Below are 22,352 nucleotides of genomic sequence, written 5' to 3'. Positions count from 1 at the left end.
TCTGTCAAGAGTAGGTGTCCCTTCACACACCTCAGTATAGCACGAATCTCTAGCAACATGTCCACCACATTCCCATGACAGTCCCACAAGTTGATCTCTTGCATACAGCCACATTGTTGTCACCCAGACACGCTCAAATCATACAAGGAGAGATCTGACCAACATCCACCCAGCTCAAAATCGGCTGCATATATGGAAAAATGTGCTTCTGTGCATGCTCAGTTTGCTAGAACATGCTATTTGTGGCTGTATACGGAGCTGTGATATTGGATATTTAAAAAGTATGTATAAGTCATAGAATTGCTTTGATGGAATTTTAAACATGCTTTGTTCTATTTATAGGTCTTTGGGGTTTAGTGAACAATGCAGGAATTATGGGAACCCTTGCTCCGATTGATTGGCTGACCATTGAAGACGTGAGAGAACCAATCGAAGTTAATTTAATAGGTTTAATACATGTCACATTGACTGTGCTCCCCTTGATTAAGAACGCTAGAGGTAGGATTGTGAACGTATCCAGTGTTGGAGGGAGAGTTGCAGCTAGCGGAGGTGGATACTTTTCCTCTAAATATGGAGTTGAAGGCTTTAATGACAGTTTAAGGTAAGTTGAATACATATCATGCTAGCTGAAAAATAAGAATTTACTTACCGATAATTCTATTTCTCGTAGTCCGTAGTGGATGCTGGGGACTCCGTAAGGACCATGGGGAATAGCGGCTCCGCAGGAGACTGGGCACATCTAAAGAAAGCTTTAGGACTATCTGGTGTGCACTGGCTCCTCCCCCTATGACCCTCCTCCAAGCCTCAGTTAGGATACTGTGCCCGGACGAGCGTACACAATAAGGAAGGATTTTGAATCCCGGGTAAGACTCATACCAGCCACACCAATCACACTGTACAACTTGTGATCTGAACCCAGTTAACAGCATGATAACAGAGGAGCCTCTAGAAAAGATGGCTCACTACAGCAATAACCCGATTTTTTTGGTAACAATAACTATGTACCAGTATCGCAGACAATCCGCACTTGGGATGGGCGCCCAGCATCCACTACGGACTACGAGAAATAGAATTATCGGTAAGTAAATTCTTATTTTCTCTAACGTCCTAAGTGGATGCTGGGGACTCCGTAAGGACCATGGGGATTATACCAAAGCTCCCAAACGGGCGGGAGAGTGCGGATGACTCTGCAGCACCAAATGAGAGAACTCCAGGTCCTCCTCAGCCAGGGTATCAATTTTGTAGAATTTTACAAACGTATTTGCTCCTGACCAAGTAGCTGCTCGGCAAAGTTGTAAAGCCGAGACCCCTCGGGCAGCCGCCCAAGATGAGCCCACCTTCCTTGTGAAGTGGGCATTTACAGATTTTTGGCTGTGGCAGGCCTGCCACAGAATGTGCAAGCTGAATTGTACTACAAATCCAACGAGCAATAGTCTGCTTAGAAGCAGGAGCACCCAGCTTGTTGGGTGCATACAGGATAACAGCGAGTCAGATTTCCTGACTCCAGCCGTCCTGGAAACATATATTTTCAGGGCCCTGACAACGTCTAGCAACTTGGAGTCCTCCAAGTCCCTAGTAGCCGCAGGCCCCACAATAGGTTGGTTCAGGTGAAACGCTGAAACCACCTTAGGGAGAAACTGAGGACGAGTCCTCAATTCCGCCCTGTCCGAATGGAAAATCAGATAAGGGCTTTTACAGGATAAAGCCCCCAATTCTGACACGCGCCTGGCCCAGGCCAGGGCCAACAGCATGACCACTTTCCCTGTGAGATATTTTAACTCCACAGATTTAAGTGGTTCAAACCAATGTGACTTTTGGAACCCAAAAACTACATTGAGATCCCAAGTGCCACTGGAGGCACAAAAGGAGGCTGTATATGCAGTACCCCTTTTACAAACGTCTGAACTTCAGGGACTGAAGCTAGTTCTTTTTTGGAAGAAAACTGACAGGGCCGAAATTTGAACCTTAATGGACCCCAATTTCAGGCCCATAGACACTCCTGTTTGCAGGAAATGTAGGAATCGACCCAGTTGAATTTCCTCCGTCGGGCCTTACTGGCCTCGCACCACGCAACATATTTTCGCCAAATGCGGTGATAATGTTTTGCGGTTACATCCTTCCTGGCTTTGATCAGGATAGGGATGACATCATCCGGAATGCCTTTTTTCCTTCAGGATCCGGCGTTCAACCGCCATGCTGTCAAACGCAGCCGCGGTAAGTCTTGGAACAGACAGGGTCCTTGCTGGAGCAGGTCCCTTCTTAGAGGTAGAGGCCACGGATCCTCCGTGAGCATCTCTTGAAGTTCCGGTTACCAAGTCCTTCTTGGCCAATCCGGAGCCACGAATATAGTGCTTACTCCTCTCCATCTTATCAATCTCAGTACCTTGGGTATGAGAGGCAGAGGAGGGAACACATACACTGACTGGTACACCCACGGTGTTACCAGAGCGTCTACAGCTATTGCCTGAGGGTCCCTTGACCTGGCGCAATACTTGTCGTTTTATAAACATGTGGAAGACTTCTGGGTGAAGTCCCCACTCTCCCGGGTGGAGGTCGTGCTGAGGAAGTCTGCTTCCCAGTTGTCCACTCCCGGAATGAATACTGCTGACAGTGCTATCACATGATTTTCCGCCCAGCGAAGAATCCTTGCAGCTTCTGCCATTGCCCTCCTGCTTCTTGTGCCACCCTGTCTGTTTACGTGGGTGACTGCCGTGATGTTGTCCGACTGGATCAACACCGGCTGACCTTGAAGCAGAGGTCTTGCTAAGCTTAGAGCATTGTAAATGGCCCTTAGCTTCAGGATATTTATGTGAAGTGATGTCTCCAGGCTTGACCCTAAGCCCTGGATATTCCTTCCCTGTGTGACTGCTCTCCAGCCTCGCAGGCTGGCCTCCGTGGTCACCAGGACCCAGTCCTGAATGCCGAATCTGCGGCCCTCTAGAAGATGAGCACTCTGCAACCACCACAGGAGGGACACCCTTGTCCTTGGTGACAGGGTTATCCGCTGATGCATCTGAAGATGGGACCCGGACCATTTGTCCAGCAGGTCCCACTGGAAAGTTCTTGCGTGGAATCTGCCGAATGGGATTGATTCGTAGGAAGCCACCATTTTACCCAGAACCCTTGTGCATTGATGCACTGAGACTTGGCTCGGTTTTAGGAGGTTCCTGACTAGCTCGGATAACTCCCTGGCTTTCTCCTCCGGGAGAAACACCTTTTTCTGGACTGTGTCCAGGATCATCCCTAGGAACAGAAGACAAGTCGTCGGAACCAGCTGCGATTTTGGAATATTGAGAATCCAATCGTGCTGCCGCAACCCTACCTGAGATAGTGCTACACCGACCTCCAACTGTTCCCTGGATCTTACCCTTATCAGGGAATCGTCCAAGTAAGGGATAACTAAAATTCCCTTCCTTCGAAGGAATATCATCATTTCGGCCATTACCTTGGTAAAGACCCAGGGTGCCGTGGACCATCCATACGGCAGCGTCTGAACTGATAGTGACAGTTCTGTACCATAAACCTGAGGTACCCTTGGTGAGAAGGGTAAATTTTAACATGAAGGTAAGCATCCTTGATGTCCCGAGACATCATGTAGTCCCCTTCTTCCAGGTTCGCAATCACTGCTCTGAGTGACTCAATCTTGAATTTGAACCTCTGTATGTAAGTGTTCAAAGATTTTAGATTTAGAATCGGTCTCACCGAGCCGTCCGGCTTCGGTACCACAACAGTGTGGAATAATACCCCGTTCCCTGTTGCAGGAGGGGTACCTTGATTATCACCTGCTGGGAATACAGCTTGTGAATGGCTTCCAAAACTGTCTCCCTGTCAGAAGGAGACATCGGTAAAGCCGACTTTAGGAAACGGCGAGGGGGAGACGTCTCGAATTCCAATTTGTACCCCTGAGATATCACCTGAAGGATCCAGGGGTCTACTTGCGAGTGAGCCCACTGCGCGCTGAAATTCATTGAGACGGGCCCCCCACCGTGCCTGATTCTGCTTGTAAAGCCCCAGCGTCATACTGAAGGCTTGGCAGAGGCGGGAGAGGGTTTCTGTTCCTGGGAACTGGCTGATTTCTGCAGCCTTTTTCCTCTCCCTCTGTCACGGGCAGAAATGAGGAACCTTTTGCCCGCTTGTCCACGAAAAGACGGCGCCTGATAATACAGCGTCTTCTCATGTTGAGAGGCGACCTGGGGTACAAACGTGGATTTCCCAGCTGTTGCCGTGGCCACCAGGTCTGAAAGACCGACCCCAAATAACTCCTCCCCTTAATAAGGCAATACTTCCAAATGCCGTTTGGAATACGCATCACCTGACCACTGACGTGTCCATAACCCTCTACTGGTAGAAATGGGCAACGCACTTAGACTTGATGCCAGTCGGCAAATATTCCGCTGTGCATCACGCATATATAGAAATGCATCTTTTAAATGCTCTATAGGCAAAAATATACTGTCCCTATCTAGGGTATCAATATTTTCAGTCAGGGAATCCGACCACGCCAACCCAGCACTGCACATCCAGGCTGAGGCGATTGCTGGTCGCAGTATAACACCAGTATGTGTGTAAATACATTTCAGGATAACCTCCTGCTTTCTATCAGCAGGATCCTTAAGGGCGGCCATCTCAGGAGAGGGTAGAGCCCTTACAAGCGTGTGAGCGCTTTATCCACCCTAGGGGGTGTTTCCCAACGCACCCTAACCTCTGGCGGGAAAGGATATAATGCCAATAAAATTTTAGAAATTAGCAGTTGTTATCGGGGGAAAACCACGCATTATCACACACCTCATTTAATTTATCAGATTCAGGAAAACTACAGGTAGTTTTTCCTCACCGAACATAATACCCCTTTTTTGGTGGTACTCGTATTATCAGAAATGTGTAAAACATTTTTCATTGCCTCAATCATGTAACGTGTGGCCCTACTGGAAGTCACATTTGTCTCTTCACCGTCGACACTGGAGTCAGTATCCGTGTCGGCGTCTATATCTGCCATCTGAGGTAACGGGCGCTTTAGAGCCCCTGACGGCCTATGAGACGTCTGGACAGGCACAAGCTGAGTAGCCGGCTGTCTCATGTCAACCACTGTCTTTTATACATAGCTGACACTGTCACGTATTCCTTCCAACAGTTCATCCACTCAGGTGTCGACCCCCTAGGGGGTGACATCACTATTACAGGCAATCTGCTCCGTCTCCACATCATTTTTCTCCTCATACATGTCGACACAAACGTACCGACATACAGCACACACACAGGGAATGCTCTGATAGAGGACAGGACCCCACTAGCCCTTTGGGGAGACAGAGGGAGAGTTTGCCAGCACACACCAGAGCGCTATATATATACAGGGATAACCTTATATAAGTGTTTTTCCCCTTATAGCTGCTGTATCTTTAATACTGCGCCTAATTAGTGCCCCCCTCTCTTTTTTAACCCTTTCTGTAGTGTAGTGACTGCAGGGGAGAGACAGGGAGCTTCCCTCCAACGGAGCAGTGAGGGAAAATGGCGCCAGTGTGCTGAGGAGATAGGCTCCGCCCCCTTCTCGGCGGCCTTATCTCCCGTTTTTCTATGTATTCTGGCAGGGGTTAAATGCATCCATATAGCCCAGGAGCTATATGTGATGCATTTTTTTGCCATCCAAGGTGTATTTTATTGCGTCTCAGGGCGCCCCCCCCCCAGCGCCCTGCACCCTCAGTGACCGGAGTGTGAAGTGTGCTGAGAGCAATGGCGCACAGCTGCAGTGCTGTGCGCTACCTTGTTGAAGACAGGACGTCTTCTGCCGCCGATTTTTCGGACCTCTTCTGCCTTCTGGCTCTGTAAGGGGGCCGGCGGCGCGGCTCTGGGACCCATCCAGGCTGGGCCTGTGATCGTCCCTCTGGAGCTAATGTCCAGTAGCCTAAGAAGCCCAATCTACTCTGCACGCAGGTGAGTTCGCTTCTTCTCCCCTTAGTCCCTCGATGCAGTGAGCCTGTTGCCAGCAGGTCTCACCGAAAATAAAAAACCTAAACTAAAACTTTCACTAAGAAGCTCAGGAGAGCCCCTAGTGTGCACCCTTCTCGTTCGGGCACAAAGATCTAACTGAGGCTTGGAGAAGGGTCATAGGGGGAGGGGCCAGTGCACACCAGATAGTCCTAAAGCTTTCTTTAGATGTGCCCAGTCTCCTGCGGAGCCGCTATTCCCCATGGTCCTTACGGAGTCCCCAGCATCCACTTAGGACGTTAGAGAAATAAAAGTATAGTAATGATCCTAGTTAAAGATCCCATTAGGGGACCTTATTCCTTCAAAATATGCAATGGTACATAAAAATCATAGTACATTCCTAACAGCTTAATAATATCACTGCAATACAAAAAAAGTATGCATACAGTATTTTCTCTTACGTCCTAGAGGATACTGGTGTCCACATTAGTACCATGGGTATTAGACGGGTCCACTAGGAGCCATGGGCACTTTAAGAAATTGATAGTGTGGGCTGGCTCCTCCCTCTATGCCCCTCCTACCAGACTCAGTTTAGAAAATGTGTCCGGAGGAGCCGGTCACACTTGGGAAGCTCCTGAAGACCATATACCCACACTGGCAGCACTTCTACAGGGGTCTTGACCCATTGTAGAACAGAAATTACCTCAGCCAATATAAAAAAACCTAGAAGACCGCGTGCCATTAAGGGGGCGGGGCTTCACTTTGAGCAGATCCAGCAGCTCACCAGTGCCATTTTCCCTCTGCAGGTTTACACAGGCAGACTAGCAGGGATGCGCAGCTCCTCCACAAGTACTCCAGGGCACCTCAACGGTACCAGGGGATCATAGCAAAGGGGGGGAGCAATATTTGGTGTACTAAACCTATTAAGGGTACTTAGTTTGCGACCCAGCAAAACTTGTACTTTAGCTATAGGGGCGCTGTATGGCTGGCTCCATTATACTTTGTGTCTCCCTAGAGGGCTCTGTGTGAGTTAACTGTGTTTTACCCTATTTTCCTGTGTGTATGTATTCTTTCACATTTACTATGTCAAAGGAGTGTGTATCATGCACAGCAGAGTGTTTTTCTCAATCGGGGGATCACTGCAGTGTACTCAGGATAGTACACATTCTCAGGCTAGTGGATCTGAACCAGTATGGTTAGATTCATTAAAAGGGATGATTTAAAATATTTTGAATAAATTATCCCAAAATGAGAAGGAGATGCAATACTTAAGGCAATCTGTTGATGACCTGATGAATAGAGATTCGGTGGTCATTCCAGCATTTCAGACCCCTGCCATTTGTCCACAGAAGCGTATTCTGTCCCAAATCATGCAGGCTGATACCGATGATGATGATGATGTATCAGACCCAGAGGAGGGTGAGGTGGACTCGGGAGGGGGGGATGCATCTTTGTCACAGGGAATAAAGGCCCTGATAGAAGCTATTAGAGATGTCCTGCACATTCCTGATAAGGTATCAGAAGACGAGGAGGAATCTTATTTTAATGTGAAAAAGAAATTCTCAGCTACTTTCCCTGCATCTAAGGAATTAAATTCCCTATTTGAAGCAACTTGGGTAAATCCTGACAAGAAGTTTCAGGTCCCAAAACGGTTACTTACATCTTTCCCGTTTCCTCAGGATGATTGGAAAAAATGGGAAAACCCATTGATAGTTGACGCCTCTGTTTCTAGACTGTCTCGTAAAATAGTTTTACCTGTTCCTCGGGCAGCTTCCTTGAAGGATGCTGCAGACCGCAAGATTGAGATCACTTTCAAAACTCTGTACACAGCTGCGGGGGTGGCCCAGAGACCCACTATAGCTTGTGCATGGATCTCTAGGGCCATTGCAAAATGGTCAGGTAATCTAATTGATTTGTTAGATTCCTTATCCAGGGGGTAGATAATTTTACTCCTACAACATATACAGGGTTCTGCTAACTTTATGGTGGAGGCCATAAAGGAAATTGGTTTACTCAATGCACGCACCACTGCCACGGCAGTGTCAGCATGCAGGGAATTGTGGCTACACTAGTGGATTGTGGATGCGGATTCCAGGATAGGCGTGGAAAGCATGGATTTCACAGGTGAAGCCCTTTTTGGAGATGAACTGGATACGTGGATATCTAAGGCTACGGCGGGTAAGTCTACATACCTTCCTTCCACAGCTCCTTCGGCTAGAAAATCCTACACTGCTCCAACTCTGCAGTCCTTTCGGACAGCGAAATTTAAAAACAAAACCAAAGGTTCTTCTACAGTCTTCAAAGGCAATAGAGGTAAACCCAGAAGACCAGCAACTGCAGGTTCACAGGAACAGAACCCCGGTTCTGCTTCCTCTAAACCTTCAGCATGATGGTGGACCGCACTGCCTGGAAGACAGGCAGGTGGGAGCCCATTTGAGATTCTTCAGTCACATATGAGCAACGTCATGCCAGGATCCCTGGGTCAAAGATCTTATAGCCCAGGGCTACAGACTGGAGTTTCAGGAACTCCCACCTCACAGATTCTTCAAATCAGGCTTACCAGCTTCTCAAGAAGCAAGTATGACTTTTCAGGAAGCAATTAAAAAACTGGTACAGACTCAGGTCATTGTTCCAGTTCCACTTCAACTGCAAAACCAGGGTTATTATTTCAACCTGTTTGTATTTCCAAAACCGGACGGTTTGGTAAGGCCTATTTTAAATCTCAAGTTGTTGAACCCGTACTTCCGGGAGTTCAAGTTCAAGATGGAGTCTCTGAGAGCGGTGATCTCAGGTATGGAGGAGCGGGAATTCTTGTTGTCTCTGGATATCAAGGATGCGTACCTTCATATTCCGATTTGGCCACCTCATCAGACTTATATAAGGTTTGCTATACAGGACTGTCACTTCCAATTCCAGGCCCTGCCATTTGGCATCTCTACAGCACCGAGGGTGTTCACCAAGGTGATGGCAGAAATTATGTTTCTCCTCCGCAAACAGGGACTGAACATAATATTGTACCTGGACAATCTGCTGATAAAAGCACCATCCAGGGAGAGGTTGTTAGTCAACATTGCCCTCTCAACCAGACTACTCCTGGATCACGGATCGATTATGAACCTACCAAAATCTCATCCGGAACCAACACGGAGGCTTCCATTCCTGGGGATGACACTGGATACGGAGGCACAGAAGGTATTCCTTCCATTGGAAAAGGCATTGGTGATCCAGTCATTGGTGCGGGTTGTTCTAAGACAAACCCGGATATCGGTGCATCTATGCATTCACCTTCTGGGAAATATGGTAGCCACTTACAAGGCGCTGCAGTATGGAATGTTTCATGTAAGGCCCTTCCAGCTGGATTTGTTGGACAAATGGTCCAGATCGTATCTTCACATGCACCAGAGGATCCGTCTGTCGCCGAAAGCCAGGATTTCTCTTCTGTGGTGGCTTAAGACTTCTCACCTGACCGAGGGCCGAAGGTTCGGGATTCAAAATTGGATTCTGCTAACAACAGACGCAAGCCTCAGAGGTTGGGGAGCAGTCACCCAGGGGCACAGTTCCAAGGAAAATGGTCAAGTCAGGAAGCCGTTCTTCCGATCAGCATTCTGGAACTATGGGCCATATACAACGCCCTTCTACAGGCATCGCATCTTCTTCAAGATCAAGCCATTCAGGTTCAGTCGGACAATGTGATGGCAGTAACGTACATAAACCGACAAGGCGGAATGAAATGCAGAGCAGCAATGTCAGAGGTAACAAGGATTCTCCTCTGGGCAGAAAGACACACCATGGCGTTATCCGCGATCTTCATTCCGGGAGTAGACAACTGGGAAGCAAACTTCCTCAGCAGACACGACCTCCACCCAGGAGAGTGGGGCCTTCACCCGGAGGTTTTCGGGTGCTTGACACGTCAATGAGGAATGCCACAAATCGACATGATGGCCTCTCGTCTCAACAAGAAGCTCAAGCAGTATTGTTCCAGGTCGAGGGAACCACAAGCAGTGGCGGTGGACACTCTGGTGACTCCATGGGTCTACCATATGGTGTACGTGTTTCCACCACTCCCATTGATCCGAAAGATTCTCAAAAGAATAAAAAGGGTTCAAGCAATTCTCATTGTTCCAGACTGGCCAAGAAGGGCCTGGTATGCGGATCTACTGGAGATGCTCCTAGAGGACCCGTGGCCTCTACCTCTTCGCGAGGACCTTCTCCAACAGGGGCCGTTCATCTATCAAGACTTTCCATGGCTACGTTGGACGAAATTGAGGTTGAGCGTCAAATTCTAGCCCAGAAAGGGATCCCAGATAGGGTTATTCCAACCCTGATCCAAGCCAGAAAGGGGGTAACGTCTAAACATTACCACCGTATTTGGAAAAAATGCGTTTCTTGGTGTGAAAACAGGAAATTTCCTGTGGTGGAATTTCAACTGGGATGTTTTCTCCTTTTTCTGCAGTAAGGTGTGGATGTGGGCCTACGTTTGTAAAAAAAAGTCCAGATTTCGGCCTTATCCATTTTCTTCCAGAAACAATTGGCTTCTCTCCCTGAGGTTAAGACATTTTTGAAAGGAGTTCTGCACATCCAACTGCCCTTTGTGCCTCCTGCGGCACCTTGGGATCTCAACGTGGTGTTGCAGTTTCTGCAATCGGAATGGTTTGAGCCTTTACAGAACGTTGATGTCAAGTTTCTTACGTGGAAGGCCGTCACGCTGTTGGCCTTAGCTTCTGCAAGGCGTGTGTCGGAGCTAGTGGCGTTGTCTCACAAAAGCCCCTATTTTATTTTTCATGAAGATAGGGCTGAACTCAGAACTCGCACGCTGGATCATGCTTACTATCCAACATGCTTATTCCATGGCAGGATTGCCGTTTTCAAAATCTGTACAGGCTCACTCTACTAGGTTGGTGAGTTCTTCCTGGATGGCTGCCCGGGGTGTCTCAGCTTTACAGCTCTGCCGTGCAGCTACTTGGTCAGGTTCGAACACGTTTGCTAAGTTCTACAAGTTCGATACTTTGGCCTCTGGGTACCTTCAGTTTGGTCAATCAGTTCTGCAGGAACCTCAGCACTCTCCCACCCGGTTTGGGAGCTTTGGTACATCCCCATGGTACTAATGTGGACCCCAGTATCCTCTAGGACGTAAGAGAAAATAGGATTTTAATTACCTACCGGTAAATCCTTTTCTCGTAGTCTATAGAGGATACTGGGCGCCCGCCCAGTGCTTTGTTTCTTCCTGCACTGTTACTTGATTAAGTATTTTTGGTACAGTGGTTGCTGTTCCTAGTTTAAAGTTTGGTTAGCTTGGCTTTCCTCTAGTTGTGTGTGCTGGTTCGGAATCTCACCACTATCCTTTTATATCCTTCTCTCAAAGTATGTCCGTCACCTCGGGCACAGTTTCCTAGACTGAGTCTGGCAGGAGGGGCATAGAGGGAGGAGCCAGCGCACACAATCAATTTCTTAAAGTGCCCATGGCTCCTAGTGGACCTGTCTATACCCCATGGTACTAATGTGGACCCCAGTATCCTCTACGGACTACGAGATATTTTTGTTGACACTGCCTTAAAAACCTTGATGCCTTATGTGTACTATATTATTCCAATCTTTTGTATTCCCTGTGATATTCACCCTTAAACAAGTCTGTAATATGGGGTGTATGACAAGTACCACCGCCCAGGATGCAATGTTGTGGTGGAGTCGCTGCCCTGACTGCAGCATGGAGAGGCACTCCGCCACCCTTTTCCACCTTTTGAGGTGCCCAGTGAGGCACTCTGCTACATAGAAAGGTGCATGATGTGTCTTTAGGATGTACCCATCCTCCTGCTCCCAGTTCTTCGCTGGAGCTTGTAGCACTGGTCCGGGTGGGAGGAGCACCTTACTGTAGCACAGCCCCCAAAGTACTATGCTACTTTGTGATAACATGTAAATGATCAAATACATTCATTCATAACCCTTTCCATTGTCCCTTATTCTACACTGATGACCCCCAATAAGGGAGGAAGTCTTTCTGTAACAGGGACTTGTCTCCTAGCTAGACTGTGTCATATACTGAATTTGACCCATTTAGCTTCGCTTTAAATGGAGGTATTTTTTGCATGTTGACACTAGTATGGAGCTTAAAGCTCCACTCCCACCTAGTAAAGATTTTGCCATGGTGCATCCTCCTGTGGCCTTGTGGCTTCTGTGTTCCTCTTACAGCCCTGGTTACAAATCAGAAAAGGGAGAGTGAGTGGAAGGAATAATCATAAAATGCAATCAGGAGATTACATTTGGTCCACCTGCTCTCAGCCTCTCTCCACTGCTATTAAAAGTTGGGGAAATACATTTAATTGTATGTTGGGTTCAGTACTCTATTAAAGAACTAGCAAATTGGATGTTGTGGCCCCCAGGATATCAGCAAGAGGGGGGGGGGGGGGGTCACCTTAATAATATTTTTTAGTGTATGTGACAGTGTAGTTTTAAACCCTTCCCTAACATTTCCCTTTGGAGTTTGGAATATCAAACATACAGTAAAGCTGGGTACACCCCTGACATACACAGAGGTGGACCCACTGTAGCGCTGACTGCGCTGCCGATCCAGATAAGTATACACACTCACCGATCAGATGCCCGACATGGCAGTCAGGACACCCAGCTGGTCAGACATTTGAATTTGCCCGTCCACCTGTGACGTCGGCTTCTGCAGCAAGTGTATGGGTGGTCGGCAAACTGTCCGCAAACACAGCCAGATTGCGTTGCTATATCTGAAGATATATCAGCCATCGGGTGGTCTTCAGTTTGCCGGCTGTCGGGATCCCGGCGCACAGTATACTGGCGCCGGAATCCCGACAGCCGGCATACCGACACCTTTTCTCCCTCTTGGGGTTCCATGACCCCCCTGGAGGGATAATAGATAGCATGGCGCACGTAGCACGCCACTGTGCCTGCAGCGCTCATTTGCGCTCGCCTAGCTGTCGGTATGTCAGCGGTCAGGATTCCGGCGCCGGTATGCTGGCAGCCGGGAGCCCGGCCGCTGGCATACAATACTACACCAAGCCATTGTGAACAACATCATTCACAAACACATTGGGGGTGCACACCTGCCGATGGCCTTGCAATATATCGGCGATTGTGTACCCAGCTGAAGATATTAAATAGCTATACGGTGTAACAATTTCTCACTCCTGAGATATTAAGTACTGTACTGCCATCTGTACACATTGATAGATGTGTTTATATATCATTCATTGTATGCACTTTTTGTATAGTTTACTATGTTTTATTTTGAAATCATAAGCTCTAGCAAGCAGGACACACATTTATTGTTTCAGAGCATGTTCCTGTATTGTTATGAAGACCGCTTTCTTTCTATATTGTGATTAACCAAAAATAGTAGCAGTGCAATGCTGTGCAATAAATTTTTGTGCCCAAAATAAATTATTATGATCTGTTTGAGAAGAAAACACAGTATAGTCAAAAAAATATTTACAGTATTACAACATGCATTCAATAAATTAGAGTGAAAACAGAAATACAGTACAGGTTGAATATACAAATATTCCGAAATATGGAATTTTTGACGTGAGAGTGAGATAGTGAAACCTTTGTTTTCTGATGGCTCAGCATACACAAACTGTGTGTAATATACAAAGTTATTAAAAATATTGTATTAAATGACCTGCAGGCTGTGTGTATAAAGGGGGTAATTCCAAGTTGATCGCAGCAGGAGAATTTTTAGCAGTTGGGCAAAACCATGTGCACTGCAGGGGGGGGGGGGGCAGATATAACATTTGCAGAGTTAGATTTTTGTGGGTTATTTTGTTTCTGTGCGGGGTAAATACTGGCTGCTTTATTTTTAAACTGCAATTTAGATTGCAGATTGAACTCACCACACCCGAATCTATCTCTCTCTGCACATGTTATATCTGCCTCCCCTGCAGTGCACATGGGCCCTCATTCCGAGTTGTTCGCTCGCTAGCCGCTTTTTGCAGCAGTGCACACGCTAAGCCGCCGCCCTCTGGGAGTGAATCTTAGCTTAGCAGAATTGCGAACGAAGTATTCGCAATATTGCGAAAAGATTTTTCTTTGCAGTTTCTGAGTAGCTCGAGACTTACTCTTCCAGTGCGATCAGTTCAGTGCTTGTTGTTCCTGGTTTGACGCCACAAACACACCCAGCGTTCGCCCAGACACTCCCCCGTTTCTCCAGCAACTCCCGCGTTTTTCCCAGAAACGGCAGCGTTTTTTCACACACTCCCATAAAACGGCCAGTTTCCGCCCAGAAACACCCACTTCCTGTCAATCACACTACGATCAGCAGAGCGAAGAAAAAAACTCGTAATGCCGTGAGTAAAATACCTAACTTTTGAGTAAAATAACTAAGCGCATGCGCTCTGCGAACATTGCGCATGCGCAGTAAGCGACTAATCGCAATACAGAGAAAATCGGCAACGAGCGAACAACTCGGAATGACCACCATGGTTTTGCTTAACTGCTAAAAAAATTCCTGCTGCGATCAACTTGGAATTACCCCCCATGTGCACTGCAGGGGGGGGGCAGATATAACATTTGCAGAGAGAGTTAGATTTGGGTAGGTTATTTTATTTCTGTGCAGGGTAAATACTGGCTGCTTTATTTTTACACTGCAATTTAGATTGCAGATTGAACTCACCACACCCAAATCTCTCTCTCTGCACATGTTATATCTGCCCCCCCCTGCAGTGCACATGGTTTTGCCCAACTGCTAAAAAAATTCCTGCTGCGATCAACTTGGAATTACCCCCAAGGTGTATGTGAAAGATAATTGAATTGTGTAAATGTACACACACTTTGTTTAATGCACAAAGTTATTAAAAAAATATTGGCTAAAATTACCATCAGGCTGTGTGTATAGGGTGTTTATGAAACATAAATGCATTCTGTGCTTAGACTTAGGTCCCGTCGCCATGATATCTCATTATGGTATGCAATTATTCCAAAATACGGGAAAATCCAATATTCAAAATACTTCTGATCCCAAGCATTTTGGATAAGGGATACTCAACCTGTATAAACATACAAAATACAACCAATCAGAAGGAAGTGTTCAAGACCCTAAATAAGGTATTTCTAGGCGTATAGGTATTGATGAACACTGAAATAACATCCACAGAGCTGAGGGGCTGTGTATTGATACTACTGTAGGTTAGGAAATCCGGTCTCTAGGACGACAAGACTTAGTTCGACAGTGTCTAGGTGGACCATTATTGGCCAACAGTAAGTAGGTTGACAGGGTTTCTAGGTCGACAGGGTCTCTAGGTTGACATGTTCTAGGTCGACAGGTCAAAAGGTTGACATTCATTTTGTTTGTTTTTTGTTTTTTTTTGAACTTTTTCATACTTTACAATCCACGTGGACTACAACTGGGAACGGTAACCCAGTCACTGTACGGCGAAAATGACACCCAAAAAGATTTTTTAAAAACGCATGCCGACCTTTTGACCTGTCGACTTAGATCCTGTTGACCTAGAGACCCTGTTGACCTAGAATCAATGTCGACCTAGTTACTGTCGACCAATAGTGGTTGACCTAGACACTGTCGACCTAAGTGTAGTCGAGCTTCAGTACTACACCCGTTAGCTCTGAATGCAATGTCGTTGAACAAATGGCGATAGTTAATTACCAGTTTCACATCACTAGTCCAAGAAGTTTTGAGATTGTGAAATGCCTAAGGATAAGGTTTCCTGAATCTCTGTACAATCCCATGCAGCTGTTGGAGGAAGGCCGAAAAGAACCTGTATTTTAGAACCTTCATGGAGCCGCAAAGCGTTTGTAGATGCAGATCTAATAGTCCAGCAGTGAAGTGGTTAGCACAGCCAAATTAAAGCAAATAGTCAAGCTCATAGAACACATGCTTAGCGTCTTTCCCTTCTTGGGAGTCTCTGAAGAAGCTCTCGGGCACATAATTCCCAATATTGCACTGTTACTGTTTTTTCATTTTCAGATTATCCTATTGACATACTGTAGGTGTCTGACAGCAACATAGCTATGCAAACATACCCACATTAATATATTTACTCATTTATTTGGTAGTAATAATAATATTAATATCTCCATTGATATTTTGTGCAAATACTGTTGCAGTATTTATATTACAGTGGTATATATTTCATTAGAAACAAATCATGTGACATATTGACAGCGCCAGCCAGTCTCCTTCTTCTTTGTTTCCATATTGGACTGCACTAAGAGTGTGTTATGCTTTTTCAATGCGTTAGAATAACAGTATTGTGGATTTGTACTGGATCATGTCATGGGATAGTTTTACTATAGCTTTAGAACCTAAATAATTTTGAGCCCTAAATTTGCCTCTGCCAGCAATAAAAGGGGCAAAAAAATGAAAACACTTTCAAAACTGCACAATGTGGGTAATTCCAAGTTGATCGCAGCAGGAATTTTGTTAGCAGTTGGGCAAAACCATGTGCACTGCAGGGGGGGCAGATATAACATGTGCAGAGAGAGTTAAGGCCCGTACACACTGGTCGTTGTATCGGCCGTTCTCTTGAACGGCCGATACATCGCGGGACCGTCGGCCAGTGTGTACGGGCGATACGTCTGTGAACTCCGTCGTTCACAGACGTATTGCGTCGGCCGCGCAGCACAGCCGACAGCCAATATATCTAACGATATATTGGCCCGTCGCTGTGTGTGTATGGGGCAGTCGTCCGACCGCCCGTACACATGCTGCGGCGGCCGGCGGTGATTGACAGGTGAACTGGGCGGGCGCTCGCGCCCGCCCGCCCAGTTCATGACGTCAGTCCCCCGACGGATCGGGCTGTGTGTATGCACAGCACACTGCCCAATCCGTACATAGATATATCTGCAGATCAATTGATCTGCAGATATATCTAATAGTGTGTACCCACCTTTAGATTTGGGTGTGGTGTGTTCAATCTGCAATGTAAATTGCAGTGTAAAAATAAAGCAGCCAGTATTTACCCTGCACAGAAACAAAATAACCCACCCAAATCTTACTCTCTTTATACATGTTATATCTGCCTCCCCTGCAGTGCACATGGTTTTGCCCAACTGCTAAGAAAATTCCTGCTGCGATCAACTCGGAATTACCCCCAGTGTTTTATTCAAGGAATATAGCTTTTTTATCATTATTTTTTTTCTGTTGTTATCACCATCCAGATATGGCCGCAAAAGAATAACTACAGTATTCTATTTATTTTTGTTTGTGAGTTTCATGTTGATTCACATTATAGGATGTTATTTGTCAGTTACTGTTATCTTCTGTACATATGGAGGAGCTGATTGTGAGTTGAATGTAATGTGGGAATCTGTAGGGTTAATGCAGCAGGTCCATGCTTCTGCAAACGGAAAGCCATGCCACATACTGATTTTATGCAAGTCATGGCAATCCTTATCAGTAGTTTAGGTATGCAGCCCCAGAGATCAATTATAAAGAGATACATGCCCATAAGGCGGGCTGGTCCTATGCATTTGCATTGTTGCCACCCAGCAGCTGCACTAAATACCCAATTTCACAGAAAGACAGATCTGTCCAAGTTCCGTGTCACTCAAAATAGGACGCAGATATGCAAAATGCGTAATTTCACATCTGCGCCCGCACTGTATACAATGATTCGCCATTTGCATCCGTGAACAAAGACTCAGAATCAGCCCCATAATGTGGTCATGTATGATTAGAGTATCATGCTGGCTGAACTAGACCCTAATGTTAATCTTTTTTTTTTGTCTCTTCTTTGTAAAGGCGAGATATGAAGTCATTTGGAGTAAGCGTTTCTTGCATTGAGCCGGGTCTTTTTAAAACACCGTTGTCTGATGCAAAAACAGTTTTAGAACAACGTATATCTATTTGGAGAAAACTGTCACAGGATATTCAAAAGGAATATGGAGAAGATTATATAGCTATTGGTAATTGACCTAACAAGACATGTTATACAGACCCGGAAGGGCGCTGAGGGATATTCAGTGGGTGTGGATGGCCCAGAAGGCCAGCAGTTTCTCTGAGACGCACACCCCTTGTACCGAGGGTTGTCACCTCATTCCTTTAATTCTGGACACATATTAATTACACAATTTCTGTGGCTGGCTGACTTCAAGACTCCATTTCACCTGGTTTTAATCAGCCACAGAACCTGTGTAATTAATACTGTATGTGTCCAGAATTAAAGGGATGAGGTGGAAACCCTACTTGTACCCATGGCAGTTCCACCATGGCTAGTCAACAAACAATGGAATTTAATGTCAGCGCTACTAAAAACAGAAAGACATAACAAACAGGAACATTTGCATAGGCACTGAAAGCACTTTACACTCACAGACCTATAAAAGTACAATATTTTAAAAAGAACACTTACCTTGAGTTTCATTTATTCCTGGCCAGCAGTCATGGAATTACAGTGGGTGCAGAAGGTGATACCTCTACTGGGCCCAGAGGCGATGCCTACCACCCTCTCTGTACCCCCCCCCCCCCCCCTCAAATGTTATTTTATTCACTCTCTCATAACAACTACTATTAATATGTCATTACACATCTTTACATAATTAAGGGGCTCTTAGACTATGTGTCTACACAGCACTGGGTATACAGTAATTGCATTGTTATTATGTATGTGCAATGTTGGACTGGCCCACAGGGTACAGATGAAACCCCCAGTGGGCCCCATTTCTTGAGGATCCACCCCCACTGGGGATCAGGTTGCAGACTGTGCACTTTAATTATACATTATACCTATGTTACATCATACTGCATAGAACTGCATTGTATATTTCCTATAGTGCATTGCTGTTATTAATCTGGTACATTTAAATGCATAGACTATATTAGTCAAGGGGCCCAGACCATGCATGCTCAAATGGTTCCTCTGTGTTGGCTGGCCACACCCCCTCTGGAGGCTGGCCAAACTCCTAAGCATGGGCCCCTTCCACTGCATCCCTCTGGTGGGCCCTTTATGGCCCAGTCCAACACTGTGTATGTGTTCTCAGCAAAGTACAAGGTGAGAAACATACAATTTAAGTATTTAACCTGAAGTATGTTTGACTGGCTTTGTGCCTTAGTGATGTCAGTGGTTTCTAACTAGTTGATGGGCTTCTTTGTCAGGAACATTAGTCCAGCCCACAAAAACACTGGTTTAAATGGCGTATCGGAGACAAGTACACGCAAGCAATATGATGCAAATAAAATTACTATGCTTCTATAGCTCATGCCAACCTGTCAAATTTTAATATTGGTTTAAGTGAAAATAAAAAGTTTGAGTGATAGCATTCTGTTCTGCCAAATTAAATGCTGTTCAATTCTGGGGGGAGCAAAAATGTTAATTTGGTAATCAGGTGTATTAGAGTGACTACGGAGTGACTGGTGGTGTTATAGTAATATAGCATTTTTATTTTCCATTCTAACCCCATGTCTTCCCATGACTGATTGTTTTGATTTTCAGATGCCAAGAAAAAGCAAAAATTAAACCAAATTCGAAACAGTGATCTGTCCATGGTTGTGTGGTGTATGGAGCATGCTCTGACAAGCCAACACCCCAGGACCCGGTATGGCGTCGGCACTGACGCCAGTTTTCTTTGGATACCCTTGTCTTATATGCCAACATTCATCCAGGACTTTGTCATACTGATGAATAAAGTACAGATCCCAACTTCACCCCCAGCATGATTATTGTATATATATGCTATTATCTGTATCATACAATAAATAACAATTATTTAACATTTTGTTTGTTATAGTTTTAACTTTTAACAAAATACTTTAAAAAAAAATAATCACACTGATCGCACCCCCTCCTAATCTACTAATCTAAATGGTGCCCCCCTATAGAGCATGTAGCAGAGACATTCTATTTTTAATTATTATTTTTTGTGTGATGAAGTGTGGCCACACCCCCTTACATGAGGCCATTACCTGGGCCTGGCCACACTGTCTATAGCTATGATGGCAGCGAAACGCGTCAGGTGTGCCTCTCTGTCACCACTTAACCTATTGGATGGCCCTCATAAGTGCCTGAACCATCACTGGACTACCAACAATACAGCAAGCGCTGGGATGATCTCCTCCTACCCACGGATTGGATCTTACTACAAAGACACCGTAATCCTGGTGAGGGCCCTTCATTTTGTACATCTGTATCCATGGGACTATCCTCCAGCGGTGAACGTGGGGTAATAATTTAATTCTGGACTGTGTCGTCAGTTCTAAAGGAGTAATAACCGTCCATTGTTGTTTGCTATAAATCAGTTTTCATCAAATAGGAACAGTCACGGATAATTAAGGTTGCAATTGTTTGGTGACTAAGAGACTTCTTCATATTTTATACAATTTTTAAACTGTGTATTATCTTTTATTTATCATTAATGCATTAAGTATATAAATGTAATCTTGACAATCCATCTGTTTAATCAACCAGTTTAGCGCTGCCTTTCTTTCTTCTTTTTCATGTATTGGATTCTCCTACCTGCGGCTTATATGGGTATTATGATTGTTGCAGCAATGTTTATAAACCTTGTCCATTTACTGCAATGTTATGTACTGTTATGCTGGCCATACATCAGGTCGATATCGTGTATGAATACATGTTATCGGCGCATCGATTGACACATTGTGTGCACATCACGTATGTTTTATGCACGATTACGATGCAATGCATGCTCCGCGGGTCGCACAAAGTATCTTTAAAGCTCTTTTGCATGGCCGCCGGCTTCCCAGGGCTTCCGGCGTCTTCACCTGGGAGTCTGCCATCTTCCCAGGGCTTCCGGCATCTTCCTCCGGCGTCTTCACCTGGTAGGTGGTGGCCTTTAAGCTCTTTTGCATGGCCGCCGCCTTCCCAGGGCTTCCGGCACCTTCCACCGGCACCTTCCTCTGGCATCTTCACCTGGGAGGCGACGGCCTTTAAGCTCTTTTGCATGGCCGCCGCCTCCCCAGAGCTTCCAGCATCTTCACCTGGTGGGCAGTGGCTGTTCAGCTCTTTTGCATGGCCGTCGCCCAGCCAGGACTTCCGGCGTCTTCTAGCTTCTGGAGCTCTTCACTGTTCCTCCTCTGCCGTCAGCCAGAGGGGGCGTGGTGATGACGTGGCGAGCCGTGATTGGCTCGAGGCAGCCATTTTGAATTTCAAAAATGACGCTGAGGCGCCATTTTTTAAACTGGTACCGCTCTGCTGCCAAACTCTGCAGAATGACAGGCAGGGATCTCGGATCCCTGCCTGCCACTATGGTTACCTCCGCCAGGTCCCACTCCGCCGCGTCCTGCCGCCAACGTAGCCCTTCACCTCGGCCGCATCCTGCTGCCTCTGAAGCCCGCTCCTCCGCCTCATCCCGCCGCGCCCACAGTGATGACAGCGGATCCAGTGACCGATCCGCTGGCCAATCACTGTGGCTTCACTGACAGGGACGTGCTTTCATGGGTTGAAAGCACGTCCCTGTAGTAAAGCTTTGTAATGGATTTTTAATGGCTTTTACAGCCCGTGGCTTGACCCCACCCACGCCCGCCCCCTTATCCTATCACATTCACAACGGGAGGCACCACGATCGGTGCCTACCAACCCCATTTAGACAGCACTAATGATTAAATAAATATCAAGGAGATACTTATGACACAGAATATGTATCATAAATATCTTCTTTGTATTATTTTAATCAATAATGACAGGGGAGGCACTAACTCCCCTGACTGCACATCCCTGCATTGTACCATGTTTGATGTGCATATGATATACCGTACAATTTTGAGTGGCATTTCCCTGTTTATTTATGTTTTTGGTGAGACACACCCTTGATCGTTTAACGACCTGTCGTGTGTCCAGAGCCTCAAATCATTTGTCTAGAGCTGCCGGGGGAATTAAAGGGAAATCGTGCCTGGAATCAGATCGGATGCTGGTCATCCTGATGTGTAGCCAGCATAAGTCACTTTTTTTTGTTATTTTGTTTATAGTTTTTCTGTTTATGCACTTTGTAAGGTGCTGTGTGTCCCTTGTGGCGCCATATGAATGAAGGATAATAATAAGAAGAATACATTCATCGTAATATTCTATCCAACTCCTTGTTTATGTAATTAACATGATTTTGTACAATTGGCAAGCGACTAATCTGTGATCGGTTGGGCTAATCAAATCAAACAAAACCTTAAATACCGATAAACAGACGGATCAAGCGAATCCAAAGTGATTTGTACCTGAAAGGACTCGTATCACTGGGTATACATAGATTGTGGGTACCCAGTACGGTAAATATCCAACCCCCCTGAGCCCAAAAAGGCCATGCCTCATTTATTTCAATCAAGGGGTGTGGAAAGATTATCTTACACACCAGCTTATTGCCATGGTTTCATGCTCTGGGTTTCATGCTCGTTGCCAGGGGTGTGTAATGCTCGTTGCTAGTTGTGTAATGCTCGTTGGCGGTGTGCGCCAGCGGCTCCCAGTCCCTGCTATCACCTGCACCCCCTCCTCCCACCCATAGTA

General features: G+C 46.0%; 1 protein-coding gene across 1 annotated transcript in view; it reads left to right on the top strand.

Annotated features, from left to right (window-relative positions):
• Positions 1–19,612, top strand: part of DHRS9 (dehydrogenase/reductase 9) — a 32,708-nt gene extending 13,096 nt beyond the window's left edge. Inside the window, exons 3-5 of the mRNA XM_063933574.1 lie at positions 343–601; positions 17,645–17,808; positions 19,335–19,612. Of these exons, the coding sequence (XP_063789644.1) occupies positions 343–601; positions 17,645–17,808; positions 19,335–19,558 (647 nt within the window). The 3' untranslated portion in view covers positions 19,559–19,612. The remainder of the gene's footprint in view (positions 1–342; positions 602–17,644; positions 17,809–19,334) is intronic.
• The last annotated feature ends 2,740 nt before the right edge of the window (positions 19,613–22,352 follow it).

The sequence above is a fragment of the Pseudophryne corroboree genome, chromosome 7 (assembly GCF_028390025.1).
Source record: "Pseudophryne corroboree isolate aPseCor3 chromosome 7, aPseCor3.hap2, whole genome shotgun sequence".
NCBI classification, from domain to species: Eukaryota; Metazoa; Chordata; class Amphibia; order Anura; family Myobatrachidae; genus Pseudophryne; species Pseudophryne corroboree.
Note: the sequence above shows the minus strand (reverse complement) of the source record. Positions and strands in the feature narration are given on the sequence as shown.